Raw genomic sequence first — 20,584 nt, 5'->3', positions numbered from 1 at the left:
CCGTATACTTAACGAATACGAGAATGCTTGATTTACTGCTATTAAGGGCGACCAACCAGCTCATATAATGTATGTCGAAGCACGAGCTACTGTTTTCGACGCAAATGGGGCTTCCATTTCACAGCTAACCGATAAATTAACGAACTGGAGTTTCCATGGGATATTCCGGTGAACCACATAATAACTTTCGTGACATTCAATTCGCCTCATTAAATTCAACGCTGATTCCAAAGGATCAGATATAATGCACTCGTTACTAGAGTATTTGAGTTCTTTCGTTATACGTGCCAACGGCAATTTTAGGTGATGATGATTTTGCAAATGTTGCAAAACATTTGTGAGTGATTAATTCACATCTTCTCTTAGATTAGATTATTTTATTTATAAAGGAGGTTCCGTTTCACTACGACCTAATGGACTATTGTGCTCCCCCTCAGAGCTATTCTCTCCATAACGTGATCTACAGCTCGCCTTCCAGTTCCAGAGTTCTAATGAACTCTAATATCTGGAATGGCTTCAAGGAGGCTAATTCCTCACTTCCACAAGTTTCGTGTCCAAAGTAGGTTTGTGTGGCTAGCGATGGCGAGGTATTCCGTCACCAGGTGATCCGGAGTTTCTTCATCCTCCCCACTGAATCTGCACTCGTCATTTTCTGTAAGACCCATTTTCATGAGGTGTTTCCTAAGGCAACAATGCCCTGTGAGGAATCCAGTGAGGAGGTGTAGCATATTTTCACTAAGATCCAGATACTTCTTGGATCTCGTAGAGTCAAAGATTCGAAGAAACTTTTTGGAGTGATCCAAACCAAGAAGATTCCGCCAGAGTATTTCTCTTTCGGTTTCTTCCTTCTCCTGAAAATCTGTCTTGTAGGTACATTTGTCTAAACCACAGAAAGGTTCCGGGCCGATGAAAGGAGTTTGTGTTCCTTTTCTGGCAAGTGTATTGGCCTCTTCATTCCCTCTAATTTCCGAGTGGCCGGGAACCCAGATTAAAAAGACCTTGTTATTCTTGCCTATTTCACTGACTTTTCTTCGGCACTCCAATATCATCTCAAAATCTTAGTTTATTGTAGTTGTTTATTTTATATATATTTTTCCTTCTTTATATTTATCATTTTTTTGGAGTACTTGCCATTTCATTTAGTTTTTTAGGGAATTCACATGTATTTTCTTTCAGTTGATGTAATTTGTTACCCTGTTACTGGAAACTTTTCTGTTGGGTAAAAAAAGTTATTATATTATATTATAAAATCGATGATATGTGAGTTCAGTGCTTTAATTGCAGTCTGACTATCGGAATGTATCGCTATATCACATTTCTGATAGTTTCTTGCTAGGTTAATTTCTTCACATCTTTCTATTCCAAGTATCTTTGCCTGAAAGACAGCGTTCTAGCGATATTGAGCATTTGGTACCAGTCCCGAATACCCCAGCGGCAGTCCCCGTCTTAGATTTGGAACCATATGTGTCCCATTTATGGTATTTTTTTGAGAACTGGGATTGTCGACTCCTTTTCCTACTCTTCTTTTCTACTTAGTATCGTAATGAGGGTTTTTTTCGATGCTAATTTTCTTTGTCATCTCGTCACTGGAAAGGTTCGCTGATGGTAAGTAATTAGTCAAGGAGAATCAGGCTCTTTACCTTCCCTAGAAAGTCTTCACAGGCCACTCTCTCTATCTCTAGATAGAGAGGTGTTAGATGTGTAATGATCTCCAATGCCCTAGTTGCGCATGTTCTCATAGCTTCAGTGATACAAACACAGGATAACCTTTGTATTGTGTCAAGGGCACATCTTCTTACACAATCACCAAAAATTACTTAGGACAACACAAGTTAACACAAGAACTCTAGCCGGTAGAACATCAGCAAAGTCGTATCGTCGCTGGTTGGATCCTTCAAATGCAAAAAATGATCCGGATTTTATAGAAGAATCATCTTCGGTGATGATGCCCAATTTCACCTCGGAGGCTAAGTTAATAAGCAGAATTGTCGCATTTGAAGCTAGGAAAATCCAAGATGATAGTTGAAAAGTCTCTGTCCTCAAGGTGTCACTGTTTGATGCGGTTTTTGGGCTGGTGGTGTGATTTCGACCTTTATTATTCGAAAAGAAGGCTTGTGCAACTATTACGGTGAATGGATTACGCTACCGAGCTATGATTGGAATAAGAATTGGATGATATTGATGTGGACGACGTTTATTTTCAACAAGACGGCGCTATGTACCGCAATAGCATAGAAACATTCCCAACTTTGCAAGAAAAGTTTCCTGATCGTGTTAGTTCTCGAACAGGTGATCATAATTGGCCTCCTAGATCTTGTGATTTAACACCCTTAGACTTTTTTCTTTGGGGCCACATGAAAGTAAAGGTCTATGCCATTACTCAAATTTTTCTACTCTGCATGAGACTCTCAAGAGTATGATGCTAACTTTAAGAGGCGGAGGTTGACTCTCCACTTCTTTCTTATTGGACTTTCACTGTTTGTACTAAAAAAGAGTGAAAATCGTTGTCATTATAGATTGTTTCTTTTCCAATATTCTTCTTGAATTTTTTATAGTTCTCACGATGTTATCAGCTATAAATTTAATGCAAGGCACGAATTTGTTATTTCATATCTAAATCCATAATTTCGAGTACGCCTTTTTTGTTGTAAAATTGGGCAATTTTTTTTCGATATTCTACTTGCATTTTCTCTTGTTCTGGTGGAGCGATTAACATAAAATTCAGCACGAAGCTTGACAATGTTGTTCTGCATCTAAATGCAAATTTTCATTCACGGGAAATGCGCCCTTAAAAAATCAGGAAAAACTATTAGGACTGGGACCGTTATTAACAAATTCCCCTATTAAGACCTTGGCTGAAAACGGAAATGGCGTCGACACATGCCGGTCTATTATATTTCCGCCAAGTCCATTTCCCGTTTCAGACTGCCAGCTTCCGAGCCAAAAAAAAAAAAAAACAGATCAATACCCCGACAAGCGAACGTGATTCGAATTTTTCCTTAATAAAGGAATTATGAGGAAACTCATAATATTTTCAGTGGATGGTTTAATTACTGTTCATATTAAATTCACGAGCTCTTTTCATTCCCGCCGCAAATGCACGTATTTAGATCGATATAAACTCGAAATTGTGGATTGGATTTTTTTTGTTAAGTGGGAGTGAGTCGAACTGCAAACTATCGCATGCTACTTCGATGGAAGTATAAAAAATAAATTGGATGATATCGCACATTCCACGAGGAGAATTTTATTTGATATGACGCATATTTCCAGCCATTATTCAGTTATGGTGTATTTCATCCTCTCAAAATGGAATGAAATACGAAAATGATGGTTCTCAGTACTTTTATAACTTTTATGGATTCAGAAGTATGTATCGCAACGGCTGTGATGAAGAAATCTAGTTATAATGAAGAATTTACCACTTCACTCAATAACCGCTGGGGCTAACTTAATAAAACCACAATTTTTTTCAAAAACTGGACTTTATGCGGCAACATAGTCACCTTCAAGAGTTATATATAACTACATAATTTGTCCCCATCCTAATCTTATGACGTATTTTCGAATATCTACTTTGTATGTATTATTGTAAAGGGTGTTTTTTTTAGAGCACGGCTGGCTCGGATGTAGTCCAATCTGGACGTCCAATTTTCGATGACTTTTTCCAACATTTGTGGCCGTATATCGGCAATAACACGGCGAATGTTGTCTTCCAAATGGTCAAGGGTTTGTGGCTTATCCGCATAGACCAATGACTTTACATATCCACTCAGAAAGTAGTCTAGCGGTGTTAAATTACAAGATCTTGGAGGCCAATTCACAGGTTCAAAACGTGAAATTAGGCGGTCACCAAACGTGTCTTTCAATAAATCGATTGTGGCACGAGCTGTGTCACAATCGCGCCGTCTTGTTGGAACCACAGCTTCTGGACATCATGGTTGTTCAATTCGGGAATGAAAAAGTTAGTAATCATGGCTCTATACCGATCACCATTGACTGTAGCGTTCTGGCCATCATCGTTTTTGAAGAAGTACGGATGAATGATTCCACCAGCCCATAAAGCGCACCAAACAGTCAGTTTTTCTGGATGTAACGGTGTTTCGACATACACTTGAGGATTAGCTTCATTCCAAATGCGGCAGTTTTGTTTGTTGACGTAGCCATTCAACCAGAAGTGCGTTTCATCGCTAAACAAAATAAAATGGACGTAATGCGCGATACGTATTCCGCACAGAACCATTATTTTCGAATTAAAATTACACTATTTGCAAGCGTTGTTCAGGCGTGAGTCTATTCATGATGAATTGCCAAACCAAACTGAGAATAAATCACTTGACAGCTGTTAATCGGTCGACATCTTGAACAGTAATGCCAACTTAAAGTTATATACCTCGAAAAAAAACACCCGTTATAATTACATATTATATCCCCATTCTAATCTTATGACGTATTTTCGAATATCTACTTATGTATTATTGTATAATTCAATTACAAAAAATTGTCGACTCATCTATTTTTACGCACGAGGCAATGTGGGCGGAATCAAACCCCATTAGTATTATTATTATTCACTGAATTGGAATCGTTGCGCTCTGTTAGCCTTCCGGGAACTGCGACCAATTTGATCTTTTGTTCTTAACCCTACCTATTCATACAAACCCAGGGAGGCCGTCGATACGGTTAACGAAACCGACGACATCCTTAGGAGCCTTGGCTATTACTTCGTGAGTATCCAAAACTGGCTTTCCCATGTGAGTGGATCTTAGGCCAGTCAGCCCCGGACATTTGCACATTATGTTCTCGGTTGTTTCTACCTTCTTTCCACAGAGTCTGCAGATCTCGTCTGCTGACTTAGCCATGCGGTACAAAAGGTATTTACACCGACAGTATCCTGTCAGCAGTCCCACCATTACTTGGAGCTCAGCTCGTAGTAGCTTCAGGAGCTTTCTAGTATAGATCGGTGAAAATACCACAAATTTCTTTGCCTGAGCAAGACCCGGAGTGTTTCTCCAGAGGGTTTTTCTATTTTCCCACTCCCATTGTTGGATCGCTGCCTCATATTGATCTTTTCCAAGCCCATAGAAGGACTCAGCACCAACAGGTGTTAACCTTGATGCCCTTTTTGCAAGTTCATTGGTTTTTTCGTTTACTTCAATACCACAATGCCCCGGTACCCACAGTAAAGTCACTTTATTCCCTCTGTCCAGTTGCTTTATGTTATTAAGGCACTCCCATGTGTCCCATGTCAGTAGAAACCCCTGGCTATATGATTCCACTGATTCCAGGGATCTCTGAGTGGCATGGCTGTCCGTGATGTGATAAATACGCGCCCCTTTAAGGTTTCTTTTGATACACTCTTTGGCGCAAGAGCGTTGTTTCAATCTTTTGTTCAGATACATTGCATTTTTGTTATATCGGCTATTTTGCAGGTTATGCCTAAGATAACACCACATTTACTATTAAATATATTAGAAATACTCAAATGTATTGTTCTCCAGTCAATTCAATTAGATTGTCACTCTTCATTAGAAAGCGAACTTTTGTCAATCCTAGTAAATGAAGTTTTTGTTTATTGAAAACAGGGTTTCCATCATAAAAACATAAATGTTCTTCAACGCTCATCTAACTTTTCAATAACTTTTCTGTGGAAAGACTCGTCTTTGCTTTTGAAAAAGCTCAGGAACCATTTCTGCATCAGAGCCAAATTTATTTCCTTGGATCGTTCCTTTGAGGTCTGCACCAGAAAGCTATTAATCACTTGGGAGCCAGACCTGGTAAATAAGCTTGGTGGTCAAGCAATAAGAAGCGCAATTCTTTCAATTTGACCATGGTTTTCATGAATTTGTGATAAGGAAGAGAATTTCTTCTATAGTATTTGAAGACATTTGTCTCAATTTTTTGCTCTCAATCGTTCGAATAACGTTATGTTATGTACACCCTTGAATTCCAAAGGCTGTTTAAAGCAGTTTAAGGGGAATATACAGGATTTGGATGAAATATAGATTCATCACTACTGAGTCTAAGAAAGCTGAAAGCTATCCAAAGCAACCAAAATCCAAAAACTTAAGTGACAAGGTGCTTAGTATAGTCATTGAATATCTCGGCAAAGGTAAAACCATCAACAGCGAATTTAACATAACGTTATTGAAAAGATTGAGTGCAGAAGTTTCGAAAAAACATCCTCAAATGCCGAAGAAAAAAAAAGTTTTTTCTCCAATCCTGATTGTCGTAAATTCACCAAAACCAAGCCAAATTGGAGAGTAAAGAAGAACCTGTTCACTGAAAAGGAATTAAAAAGTTAAAGGAGCCAAGGAGCATTGGAGTACATCCATTACTCTTGAAGGTGACTGTATTGACGACTAAAGTCGAATTTTAAAGAAAAGGGGTTCTTTTACTGATTCGGTCCGGGTGTAGAGTCACTATATTATTCTATGTTGAACTTCACCCACTGTTGTAGAAAATAGAACTTTTCATCCGATCGCCAAAGAGGCACATAGTTCACATATCTTCTTTTCCCTACTTATCAGGAATTCCATAAATTCCTTATCCACAGCTCTTCCCCAGGACAAACCTATTTCCACATGAAAATTTTCGTCTTTTATCTGTATCTGCAGAAAAGGAAATATGCCTCGGGTGCTACAGCACCGCACATCATTTGTTCTGGGATACAGCTTTTCAGTCTAGTAAGCTCAAGTCTCGATTTTCTCTTATTCGAATTTATGTCATCAGCTTTCCGTGTTTGGCTCGTGGTGTCAAGGATATCGAGATGTGAAAATTGATGTAATTGGAATAAATGGATGTGAGCTGACTGATGTAATTGGTTCACAGCATGACATGGTGGAATTGATGTTAGATCGATATATTGTGAAAGGGGCAGATATGGGAGATGTCTGGAGTAATTTATTGTTAGTGTTATGATCTCTTGACAATGATCGAAAGATTGACCAAGTGGGTCCAGATCGTCATTCATTGTTTTCTGTCAGGGATTATTCGATCCGTGGATTAATTGAGTGGAAAGGATTGACTTATAGCATAGAGAAAATAACATAGATAGAGGGAGTATACGCAATTTTCTCATGTCCCCAACATGGGTAGATTATGTTGTCGGATTGTGATATATTTTCAAATCCATAATTTTACTATATCATTACGAATGAATATTATATTGAATGAAATATATTTATTTGAGTGATTACCGATTGAATATGCAAATTTGAATATTTGGAATCCGATATTTTCCTAATTGTCGAATTTATAGTACGCAGAATATTTATTTTTTTCTGTATCTACCTGCTGAAATCCAAGGTTTGGAAACTTTTGCTCTCCTAGTGTCATCGGTTGTTTCACGTCGTTTGGCGAGCTTGAAGTTTGTTTTCGGAATTTCTGATATATTCATTTTGTGGGCTGTGGTCCTTTTACGGTGACTAACTAGTAGTTCACTGCCAAGGACAAATAAGGGAAATAAAAGAACGGGGTAAAATCACATATTCAATTTATTTCCAACCCACTAAAGATGTGAAGAAGATGATATTTAGATCTAATCATTTTTAAGGGTCGCTGGACACTTGGGTCGTTGTGGCTCAGGAACAGATGTAAAAATACTTACTCTTCTGGTTGTCGGTGCAAGTGTTGCACATATGTTGTAGTTGTAGACTGGACTGAACTCAATTGAATTCTTCGCCCTGAAATCCCGATTTTTATGGGTTTTCAGGCCGTTTTCCATTCGACCGTTAGCAAAGCCTTTCTACGGATCCTTTATGAGTTGATCATTCCAAGTTTCAACAACGAGTTCTTCTGTTTTTAGCATTTTGGTTCGAAATTCAACTTAACTCGAATATTTTCGAGGGAATCGATAGATTTCCTACAATTTCAATATATTTTGAGTTGATATGAAACGTTGATTCACTATGGGACATAAGAAGTGCGTTCTTTGTGGAGAAACTCGCGAATTGAATGAAATATCTTATCACTGATATGTATTAATTTCCGCGCGCTTCATGTCAAATTCGATAGTTCATGTTGGGGACAAAATTTGCTTACTGAAAATGACAAATGCTTCCTCTATCTATGTTTAACACTCTGAGTCTCAGACTAATGGCTTATATAGTGAAACAAGACTCGTCAGGCCACGTGATAAGCGAAATAAATAATAGATGTGAATCGTATCTCAACTTTATTATTATTCTCTCTGATGTAGGTCCAATCACCTAGAATTTTGTCTATTCAGATAAAGTTCACAAATATTCCGCCAAACTTTGTTATTGAAAGATTTTCATCACTTTTTCTCGAAGTTTTCCTACGCTTCGAAGTTGAATCAACAATCACTGAAACTATTGTTCTCGCCTTTTGAAATATAAACTCGATTCTCCACTTGAAAACGTTTTTAGATTCATTCATTCCGACGATGAACCGGAAATGGAAAATAACAAAGTGCAACGTTGCGAAAGTTAGATCCGTGCTTTCGAAAGTATACATGGCGATATTCGTACAGTAGCTGAAGCTATATTTTCAACTGCATGTGAATATAATAGCAATTACAGGTAATGAATTGATTTTATTCTTATAGTGCCAAATTTGGATCTTTTGTTAACGATTAGGGTGAAAAATATAGGGAGCCTCATTCAAAAAACACCAATCCTCCTTTAAATCTCTGAAAGGGTATTTAATTTCTCTAATTCTGTGGTTATTCCGTTCATTCTTCCACATCTTGTAGAACAAAATCGTGCGAGAATATATCAGAAACGCACAGTTTTCATGGTTATATTTTATTATTCTATGTTGGTACTCCGAACTTTCCGCCACGGCTTTATCTGTCAATTCATCAATTTGCCTTAAAGAAATCAGTTCTGCCAACCAACATTTTTCAATGCAAAAATCACTAAAATATATTTATGGGAATATTTCATTAATTTCAATGAAAATGCAATGAATTAGAGAAAATAATGTATAATACTCATGCAGAAGGCTCAAACTCGCCACTTCGTGGCTCGTTTTTGAATTTTGAACTCGTGGAAGAATATCAATGCCTTCTGCCTTCTGTATTATAAATAACTATTCTATGATCTGCTATGAGTATGAGTATCATATAAATATAAAATTTCTGAAAAAAAAGTTTTAGAATTTCTTGAATATTTCGAAAAGAAAATAAGATATAGCGAAATATAGTGAGCATCGAATTTGGGACACCCTCTGTAGTCTGTAAAACTAATAGATCGCGAATTCTCCTTCAAACTTGACCATGCCTTCTGAATCTGTTTCTGATCAATAGTGGGAAGAGTGGTTGGAAGTACATACAACGAAGTTTCCTACCAGTTTGCTGAATATTTTACGAAGAGCCCATAAGATATCGGAAAAAGCTCTAGGGATTTGGTAATAATCCGTTCTCATTTCAAGATTGAAGAACAGCGATGGAAAATCGATTTTAGCTTTTCCAAGTTTCGAATATGTTCCACGAATAAGTTTCTTCGTGTCAGACTCTGCGTAGAGAAAAGTTTCAAAGCAAGGCTCGATAGTTTGACAAATTATATACCCCAATTTATGTCACTTCTTCTTATATTTGATTTAGTTCCGGTAATTAATTTCTGTTGGAAAGTAACAAACGCTCTCCAGAACGAAAAATCCTATATACAGGATGTTAACTTTATTACGTACAATCTCTGAAATTTTCGATTTTTTTTTCGACAGAGTAGATTGAGCTGCAGTCTCTAATTATTTGTGAATACCCTCAGAGTGATAAACATAGATAGAGGGAGCATATGTCATTTCAGTAGACAAATTTTGTCCCCAACATGAAATATCAAATTTGACATGAAGCGCGCGGAAATGAAAACATATCAGTGATACGATATATCACTCAATTCACGAGTTTCTCCACAAAGGATGTTCTTCTTTATCTCATAGTGAATCAACGTTTCATATTTACTCAAAATATATTGAAATAAATACCTTAGTATCTCAGAAATTCAGAAAACAAACATTAAGCGCGCCTAACGACGTGAAACAACCGATGACACTAGGAGAGCAAAAGTTGCCAAACCTTGAATTTCAGCAGGTAGATACAGCAAATAATGAATATTGTGTTTAGTATAAAATCGACCATTAGGAAAAATATCGGATTCCAAATATTCAAATTTGCATATTCAATCGGGAATCATACAAATAAATATATTTCATTCAATATAATATTCATTCATAATGATATAGCAAAATTGTGGATTTGAAAATATATCACAATCTGACAACGTAATCTAACCATGTTGAGAACATGTAAAAATTAGGTATACTCCCTCTATCTATGTTTATTATTCTATGTTCTTATGGAACATCTTGTTTTTCATTGAATTTTCAGATTGCATGAGATGAATGAATCCAATTTTGATCCATATGCTTAAAAAAACTTCTTGCGTTATTCGATATTTCATAAACTAAAAAAGGGTCTTTGGAAAGACCTAATAATTTGGAAATGAATGAATTTATTTGAAAGTGAATACTAAAAAACAGAGTTTGGTAAATATTTTGATTTAGGATCATTTCAAAATGAGACGACGATCATTTTTCAATATTGGACTTATTACAAATAGCACACACCTCATATTACATTCCCTGATTTGTTGAAGGGATATTTTTGAATATAATAAAAATTGCTACCAAGTAAAAAATAAAATACCATTCGGAATGAGCCCGATATTAACATTTGAATGCGTCAAGTTCTCAATGATTATCGAAAAAATTTTCAGCACTAACCTCCTTTCTTCTAGGATTTACTTTAAAAATATCTTTTAAATAAATTCGTTCATTTCGAAATTATGAGGTTTTTCCTAAGACCTTCTTATTTATGAAAAATCGAAATATCTCAAAAACGGTAAGTTTTAAAAATATGAAACTTCGAACAAACTCCATTTATGCCATGTAATAGGAAAATTCAGTAACGTATATTTGGTCGTTCGCACTTTTATGGTACAACCTGTGTATTTCCGAATAATCTGCTAATGAAACCTAATCCTACTGTTTTAAAAAAAATTCGAAAATTTCGTATTTGAGTGTCGCATCAATGGTGGAGAACACCCTGTACATAATGTTTACAGTTGGGTTACCGTTTCCCTAGGTCGATTTTAAATTAAAATGGGCAGACGAACCAGAATGCAAAACTTCTGACTGCTTCAAATGAAAACAATGTTATCTTTGATTATGAACGGTCTGTAAACTCGAGTAGTGTCCCAATTTTCCTAATGGAAAAGATACACCATCATCTAACAATTCAGGGACATTGAATGCGAAGGCGTCCAAGTAATAACTCCCCAAGATTGTTCCATTCCTTCAGTTATTTGAGATGGCTGACGTAGATGAGCCATTTTTCTCGAATGTCTATGAATTGCTTCACATTGCATTGTTAAAATGTCATCCAATTCAATCAATCGATAAGGGCTGGTATTCAGTGAGAAAAATTGAGATCTAATTCGTCCTCTGAAATAAGAGGACACTATTTTAGTCTTCTCTGAAATATTGTCTAGGAATTGCTGAAACGAGAATGGAATATCAGACTGTTTTGTTAGGCCAAGCATAATAATTGTTCGAAATGCTCTACTAATAGATGTAGCTTTATGCTTTTTTGTTTTTGAAAGATCAACCTTCTCAGTAAGTTTTTTTTTAGTCTTGCACTACTATCTACTAAAAAATTTCAATGCTGAAATTTCTTTGGCACCATTAATGACACAACCTGAATATTCACACCAAATTTCATCAATATCGGATCAGTAGAATGCGAAATATGAAGTGTAGTAAAAAGAAATCCATTATTTTGCATGAAAAACAAGGCTTCAATTACCATAGTCAGAAACATCCGATTCAGTTCAAATATGCGCCTTTTTGTTCGATAACTTGTTGTCATTTTAAAAATAATATCATTATACTTCTCTCATAGAGCCCTCGTCCCTATTGGCGAAAAATTGAGACGATCGATTTTCTCAAGCCACTGTTGAAGCGAATTTTTCACTAGCAAAAACGTGCGCCATGGACAGGAACAGAAGAAATCACTTGGTACCAGGTCCGGACTATAAGTTGGAAACATAAGAACCTCCAACTAAGCTCCCGGAGGCCGGAGCTTCTGACTAGTCACTATCGATGTTTGTGGCCTGGCGTTGTCTTGATGGAACACAATTCCTCTCCTATTGGCCAAATCTGGCCGCTTCTGGTAGATTGGTTCCTTCAGACGGTCCAATTATTGACAGTACAGTTCCGAGTTAACAGTTGTATAGGGGAGCTGCTAATAGTAGATTATTCCCTGCCAATCCCACCAAACACACAACAAAACCTTCCTGGCCGTCAATCCTAGCGTGGCCACCGTTTCCGCCGGCTCACCCCATTTCGACCAAGACCGTTTTCGCTTGACGTTGTCGTAAGTGAACCACTTTTCATCACCAGTCATCAACCGTTTCAAAAATGGGTCGATTTTGTTGCGATTCAACAGCGATTCGCAGATGGAAATTCGGGGAATGAAGTTATTTTGCGTTAAATCGTTTGGTACCCATACATCGATCGTCTTTTTGAGACCAGCCTTATGCAAAGGCTAGTGTCCATCTTTGACGCGCGCTCGATACAGCAGCGATTTGAAAATTTATGAATATCGATAACCCTGAAGCATAAAACCGATAATATGATAGCATTTACAACATACATTAATGCAATAGGATTTATGGAAACATTTTAAAAATTCAAATCAAATACACGAAACTTTTTGATAAGCAAAAATAAACTACTTCATTTCCGTTGTTAGCTTTGAAATACCTTTTATTCATATCAATTTTTGTCCGCGCGAATACATTCCATATTAGAATTACAATACAAAATTCTCACTACACAAAAAGCTCTAACGAGGGGCTAAGTGATTATGAAACTACGAGTATGATGCTGAAACATTTTCCTGAAGATGTGCAGTGGTAAGGGATGTCAAATGTACTCTCCTCTCCTTTCTAATTGGACTTTTACTGTTTGTGGAAGGGAAGAAGAGAAAATTAATATAACCATCTCGAGCGACCGTATTGCCAAATTGTATAGCCTTAACGGCTTTGCCCTCATGTTTGAAATGTTGTTCAATGATCCAATAGGTATCGTCCTTCTGTTGTGTTTCAACGTTTATTAACGTTGACATATTTAATGTGTCATAACTGCAGCTTAAATTAAAATTCTGCACCCTCTATATCTTTCAATTGTGTTAAATGTATCTGAAGTGCCAATTTGATTAACTTTTGTCTAATTACTATGTACTTAGTTTTCTTAATATTGACTGAATACATTTGATATACTTTGAATTTTTTCAAAAATATAATTATCAATCTATCAATCTATTTTCCAAATTAAAACGTCAATTAAACTACTACTACACCTTTTGCCAAGATAGATTCCAATTCTATCGAAAATACAGATTTACCTTTACCATTCAACCTGTAATTTTTACAGTGCTTATTTAACACATTGTACAGTGCAGTGCGTTTAAAGTGCAGTGCTGTGTGCAGTGTGTGCAGTGCATGTGAACTGACAAATGAAGACTGATAAAATGCGTGCCTTCCAGATGCACGGCTCAGCTGGACTCCACTCGGCCATGGCCATCAAGAGGCAGAGGAGGATTCGAGAACAGGCCAAGAAGAGGGAGAGGGAGAGAAGGCTCTCGTCCCGCACCAGCAGCATAGACAGCATAGACCACCCGCCCTCCAAGAAGGTATCCTCCAGGGCTCCACCTTCAGATCCCACCTTGGCCTCCGGCATCGGCATGCTCCACATCGGCGTCTGCTTCATTGTGTTCGGCCTCTTCCTCGTAGGTTCCGGCCTGCTGCCGGACGACATGATGTCCTGGACCACCGGAGGCTATTGGAACGAGCTGGTGGCCACAGGTATCTTCGTCATATGTATAGGGATTTTTCTTTTGATTCTAAACCTGATAGTCAGTAAGAAGGAGGAGGAAGACCTCAACGATTACGTCCAAAGACAGCTGACGAGGTCGCGTAGCGGTCATCGTCTAGAGCGAGACGTAGAAACCGGTTGTCTCACCACCAAGAACTACCGGAAAGCGATGGAGAAGAAGCGCGAGGACAGGGAGAGAGGTGTCGACCTAACCCCTGTCCATTCGCCTCACAACAAGAGCGCTCCTCCGCATAATCAGCACGTGCAGAACGGTGAGGCTCATTTAGAGAAGATCCTAGAGGAAGACGTGTTCGAGAGGGAAGACGTGAGACATACGGATCTCAGAGAAACGATATCGAACACTACCACGGCCAGTCTGAGCCCGGGGTCGCCTTCAGAAACTAGGGAGTTGATAATAAACGGCAGGCAGTTCAGTTTTAATTCCAGGCAGTATTAGTGTGTAATACCCTTAGCACAATTTTCTCAGCTCAACTTGTTCTATATTTTCTGATATACGCAGTCAAAGCGTGCGCAGTATCGGGCTTTACGCTTAAAACATGAACGTTTGGTTCACATTTGATAGTTAAAATAATCGTGTACAAGTATAATTTCCATAGGCCTGTTTGTTCATTCGTTCAACTTTCAGGTTTAATCAGCTCTATTGGTGTATTTTCATTGAAATTATTATTCAACACGGTAAAATACCAGAAATTGTCGCGTAAGAAGTAAAGCATTAATAGTCTCAAATTTTTCGTACAAAAAAGTAACTAGCATTTTTCTTCATGAAAATTTCTTGATACATTGGTCCCAGAGGGGCGAAGTTTCAGAGGAAAAATCCTGAAGAGTTGTTGGTGCCTTTTGTGAACAGCTGCTTTGGGAGTATGATATCATTTCGCATTAGCATAACTTCCACTTTATACACTTGGCACTGGTCTTGAATTCAGGTGAAAGAAAATTTATTGCCTTCTAGGAAACACAGTGTTACCTCAGCATTTCACCTTACTTTGAATAATTAGCCTTTGGGTAAATAATGATTTGAATAAATGATTAAGGTATTGTTGTAGCACGAATCAACCATGTAATTTATGCGGGATACATGCGTGCAAATGTCATCAGAAACGAGCAAATAACATATAAGTTCAAGAATTTTTTCATTCGAAAATATATATTGATGTTGTTACGCTCATTGAAGAAGAAGTTCTTCTTCGGCAGCTATTCTTTCCAAAAGAAACAGGAACCTTCGACACTACATTCTTCTACAAGCTTAGTTAGTTAGTTTAGGTAAAAAATGATGTCATAAAACGTTTTCTAGCATCGTTGCCAGACTGTAGATTACTTGTCAAAGTATTATCATACTTCAAATTTTTTTCAATTTGTGGTGGATTTTGAAAAACGGTGGAATTTACATGACAAACCAAGTCAATTTTGAAAAGATGAAATATAAACGTCTATAATTCGATTCACAATCAGAATGACACATCGTCAACACCGTGAATATCCCCAGATTTGTGAAGATTTCATGCAATAACAAGAAGTTTTTGGTAAATATCAAAATCTTACTAGGTATACGTCATTTCATACCTAAAGTTCCTATAGCTAAAAGCAGTTTTTTTCCAAGGATTCTCAATATGCTTCAGAAGTATATTGCCTCAATTAGACGGGGACGAATTTTGTTCATTAAACCATTCACTTTACGTTCAAATCCTTAATTTTATTCAACTCTACATAAAAAGTACCTAGACTGAAGGAGATAATTTCATTTCAATAAAAAAAAAATTTAATTCGAACTAATGCGTGTCAAAGCGTTAATTATAATTGACACTAATTACACTGCGGATTTTCTGTTTAATTCTCACATACGCCTTTCATGAAGCATTAAAGGAAAACGCTGTGTTGGGGTAAACGCCAAGCCTGATTAAAATCATTCATGCCCTAACCCTTCATTCAGAAGAGACTTTATGAAAAAGCACTTATACGAACGTAGCGTGAGTTAAATGTTTCACAATATTAATCAACTCATCCTCTATTTGCATAATTCTGGAATAACATCGATTGCGCACACGCTAAACGAAATATGAGCAGCACACTATATCAGAGCCGTCGTTAGCCTAACTGGCGCCCTAGCAGGGACCTAATTTTTCACCCTGAAAGTAGTCCACACTGCAGAATGCGAAAAATTACCTAATATTGGGTAATTGGGGAAACATTAATTGAGAAAAAAGGCAGGAATTTCGAAAATAAATGAATTTCATGATTGGTTAGGTTAGGTTAGGTTATGATTGGTAAGAAAAAATTAACCTTCGTCTTTTGATCATTAGAATGCTTGATTTTTGCTGACCTATGGAAATTATACAAATACGAAAAACATTCATTGAATTCAATTCAACATATCTCGAATACTAGGTTCAAGAAAATCTGTTCCTTACTCTTCGCAGGTTTACAATCATTAGGTAAGATTGTAGTGAAATTTCTCTATATTTTCGAGTTATATTAGACTCTTTCCGGTATGTAACCGTAGATTTTGGGCCAAGGGCTTTCAAACTGCTTTGACTGCATTCTTCGTGAATTCTAAAAAAAAATAATATCTATTTTCATTCCATATAGAAACCAACGAAAAAGAGCTGCCAAAAGTTCAGGCAATGTGCCATTTCTATATATGATAAGATCAGTCACCAAATTACCTAATTCCAATCAAAATCAAAATTTAGATGTTGAATTCTTTTTTTATGTGTTAAGAGTGCCAGTTGGCTCCATATTGAAAAATTACTTTTGATAGCTTCTTCTAGAATGCACTACTCCAAATGCACTGTGATCTTAATATAATCAACAATTTTTGTATGTATATTCGATCAAACCTAGCTGATCGTAATATTTCATAGTTTATACGGAAAATTGAAAGGTTTGATGTCCATTTTTATTGTTGTTATATCAAGAAGAAGGGCACAGATGATATTTTAGATGTGGAATCATCAAAAAACGAAAAAAAATCTTTCGTTTTTCGACTTTTCTACTAACTTCTTCTCGATTTTTTTGATCTATAGCTATTTCTATATAAATTCGATCTTCACTTTAGTTATGTGATAGAAAAGAAGACGATCGTCAATTCTTTCCTATGAAAAAGTACTATTTAGCATAACAAGGTAATGCAGATTGAACACAACTTGATTCGATTCATTTTATGCACTGTATTTTGTATTGTTGATAGTTCTTGATTTCTTGAAGATTAGACGAAACAGCATTTAAAATTTCACTCATCATAAAATGATCTGCATTGAACTAATCAATTTTATGTGTTTTATGTACCTTTACCAGAATTTTGGTGTTGTCGAAGGAAATAATTGATGTAATCATGTGATTTTTATGAAGGCTGATTTTGATGAGGAGTGCAATAAATTATAATTTTCGCACAAATGAGAAGCTACCGATATGTTCTAACATGATTATTACCAATATTTAAAATACTTTACACTTGGACGTTGTTTTATAATAATGTTTTTTCTTGTTCTACCATTCTGAATGTTTGATGTTGAAAAGCAAAATGAATAATGTTGAATGTTGTGACCTGGAGTTCTCCATTTATTGTAATTTATTATAATTTTATTATATTTTTTCAACTAGCGTTCTATAACATCATAAACTTGTTTGAAATATAAACTGATATCCTGCTATCTTTTATCAGATTTTATATCGATTATGTTGAAGTTTGTTATCGTTTCAGCTCAGACTGTTTTTCTCAATTCCCGCAACCAAAACAAATGTGTAAAACTCCAGAAATCTGGATCATCCCTCCTGTAATACATTGAAACGTTCTTGGTGTTCACCTGATACTTATAGAATATAACCAATTCAAATATCACGTTAAGGGAACATAAAATTTGATATTTATAAACTATATATTATACGTAGATGTGCTAACTGTACATGAAGTTAGTATCTGATGAAATATTCTTTAGCTTCAAGGAACAAGTATGATATATATGATAAGCATTCATATTATAATCGAGAAAAATTGTGATATTTGTTTTTGAATATTCAGTAGCTTCTTTGGCAATCTAAATGTTTTCTTACTTTTGTATATATCTATTGCAGAGTTTCAATAAAGTCTATCTAAATGATCTAGTTCTTTGTAAACCCCAATCATAATCCAAGAGTTATACTTTATGTGTTTATGCAAGATAATTTTACTTAACGTCAGAGGATATTATTAATACAAAAAAACATTCCTTTCAATTAAACAATATTCATGCGAAAAAACAAAAATCCATAAAATATAGGATTTCGAAATTTTGGAACAAATTTCGACAAGAAAGACATTCAGAACAACTAGCTGTACGAGACTCTTTTGCTACATAGCGTCTAATTGCTGCCCGATTTTTTGGAAAAAAGGTAAACCAGTTACACCCTAATTGAGGAATACTTTTTTTTGGCGTATACCTCCAATACTTCATCTCGGACCCAACTATTTTTGGTCAAAATTGTACGGAATTATTTTTTCATTTCCAGGATGATAGGAGCAATGCCTGCAGTGGCGGTTCGCCACGAAAGGAGGAAGGGTCAAGAGAAGAGGTCGAAGAGACCTAGTCAGTTGTACATAGGAGGACACTGGCTACCTCCAAACAGTCCCAGTCCCACGCCCAGTACGAATGGACCTTACGATGAGAGCGATAGACTGCCAGAGTTCTACATCTGTGGAAAAGTAATTTCAACCTCAAATGTCAAATTTCGAGGTTATAGTACCATATTGTAGTGATCTCCAATAACTGAAAGATTTGAACGTAATTTAGAATACAAACACACATTGTTATCTAGACAAGATGAAAATAAGTGCATCGATTTTAGCCTCTTTTGCAAAAGTCTTTTTGTATTACCACCAAGATGTGAACTACATAGGAGAATAACTTTGCTTTTGTCGTTTTTTCCCGAAATTCGAGATTTTATTATGAAAAACTTGTTATGCATTTATGATCCAAAGTATAAAGATGTTTTCTACTACAGTTCATTTTTGTATAGATTCATTTCTTCAATTTGTTCTATATAAAATTCCTTATAATTATAGCTGTAACCTGTTGGCTACTATTTCTTCTTCTCAACTCACTACTATTTGATTCTAACTCTCACAAGTTCTGGGTTTGTAAAAAATCTCACAGAAGAATGGCAAATTAGAAAACAAAAACATATGTTAAAGAGTTCTTCAAGGCTACGAGTTTTTTACTGTTAAGAAGATCTTGTTTCAGCAATACCAGTTATTCATTGACGCAATTCTCTCAGGTTTCGACTCTTCAGCTGGTAGTGGGTTCACTCCTCATAGGTGCCATCGTCCTCATTGTAGGGTTAGTCCAACTAGTGCCAAATGCAGCTGATGCTGACCACCGTTATATCTTCATAGGTGCAGGGAGCCTTCTGTTAGTACTCGGTTTAGCTCTAACCGGTGTCCGATGTTGTTGTTTGCAATGCAGACACCCCAGAGTAGTTATCGACAACCATCAGCAACCAGTATTGGAAACTGTCCATAGCATCGATGTCCTGGTTCAGAGGAGAGATACTCAGGTGAGGATATTTTTCTTACATGAGTTTCTGGAGACGCACTTTAGTGCTCACGCTCACAATAATTGTCTTAATATTGCTGGAATAGACAGTCCTTCGCATGATCTCTTACAGGACTCGATCCTTCTGAGGTAAATTTCGAGGACTCGCCGGGACATTTCGGGTAGAATCTGACCAATACCTTGACGGATCTTCAAGAGTCTGAAGATTGTCGGCATAAAAACGATACTTTGCATAACCTCTCGAAAAAACCTAAAGGCGATAAATCACAAGATCTTGAAGACCAAATCACATCTCCGAAACGGGAAATAACACGTCCTGAGAATTTTCCTTGCAATAAAGCTAAAACGAGTCATGATGTGTGCTTGTTGCCCTAATCCATGGTGGAGATTGCTTACTTTAAGATGAATCACTCTGTAAATTCTCCACATATTATGAAGTTCGAATGACTGAGTTTATTTCTGTTGGTTTGATCAGTTTGTTGCAATTTACTCAAATAATCCAATGATGAAGATTGCTCACTATAAGGTGAATCACCCTCTCCATATATTATGAAATTTGAATAACTGAGTTTATTTCTGTTGGTTTGATCACCCCGTAACTCCCTTATGGAACGAAATAGACAGTTTATTGCAATTTACTTAAATAATCCAAGGGTGAAGATTGCTTATTATAAGATATATCACACTTTGAATTTTCCACATATTATGAAATTGAATGACTGAGTTTATTTCTGTTGGTTTGATCACCCCGTATCTCCCTTATGGAAATAAATAGACAGTTTGTTGCAATTTACTCAAAAAATCAATGGTGAAGATTGCTCCTATAAGGTGAATTACCCTCTCCATATATTATGAAATTTGAATAACTGAGTTTATTTCTGTTGGTTTGATCACCCCGTAACTCCCTTATGGAACGAAATAGACAGTTTATTGCAATGTACTTAAATAATCCAAGGGTGAAGATTGCTTATTATAAGATATATCACTCTTTGAATTTTCCACATATTATGAAATTGAATGACTGAATTTATTTCTGTTGGTTTAATCACCCCGTATCTCCCTTATGGAACGAAATAGACAGATTGTTGCAATTTACTCAAATAATCCAATGGTGAAGATTGCTCCTATAAGGTGAATTA

General features: G+C 36.4%; 1 protein-coding gene across 3 annotated transcripts in view; it reads left to right on the top strand.

Annotated features, from left to right (window-relative positions):
* Nucleotides 1-18,014, top strand: part of LOC123681764 — a 45,986-nt gene extending 27,972 nt beyond the window's left edge. For all 3 annotated transcript variants that reach the window (XM_045620044.1, XM_045620045.1, XM_045620046.1), the window contains exon 3: nucleotides 13,571-18,014. In XM_045620044.1, the coding sequence (XP_045476000.1) occupies nucleotides 13,571-14,356 (786 nt within the window). In that variant the 3' untranslated portion in view covers nucleotides 14,357-18,014. The remainder of the gene's footprint in view (nucleotides 1-13,570) is intronic.
* Nucleotides 18,015-20,584: the final 2,570 nt, after the last annotated feature.

The sequence above is a fragment of the Harmonia axyridis genome, chromosome 6, assembly GCF_914767665.1.
Source record: "Harmonia axyridis chromosome 6, icHarAxyr1.1, whole genome shotgun sequence".
Taxonomy (NCBI): Eukaryota; Metazoa; Arthropoda; class Insecta; order Coleoptera; family Coccinellidae; genus Harmonia; species Harmonia axyridis.
Note: the sequence above shows the minus strand (reverse complement) of the source record. Positions and strands in the feature narration are given on the sequence as shown.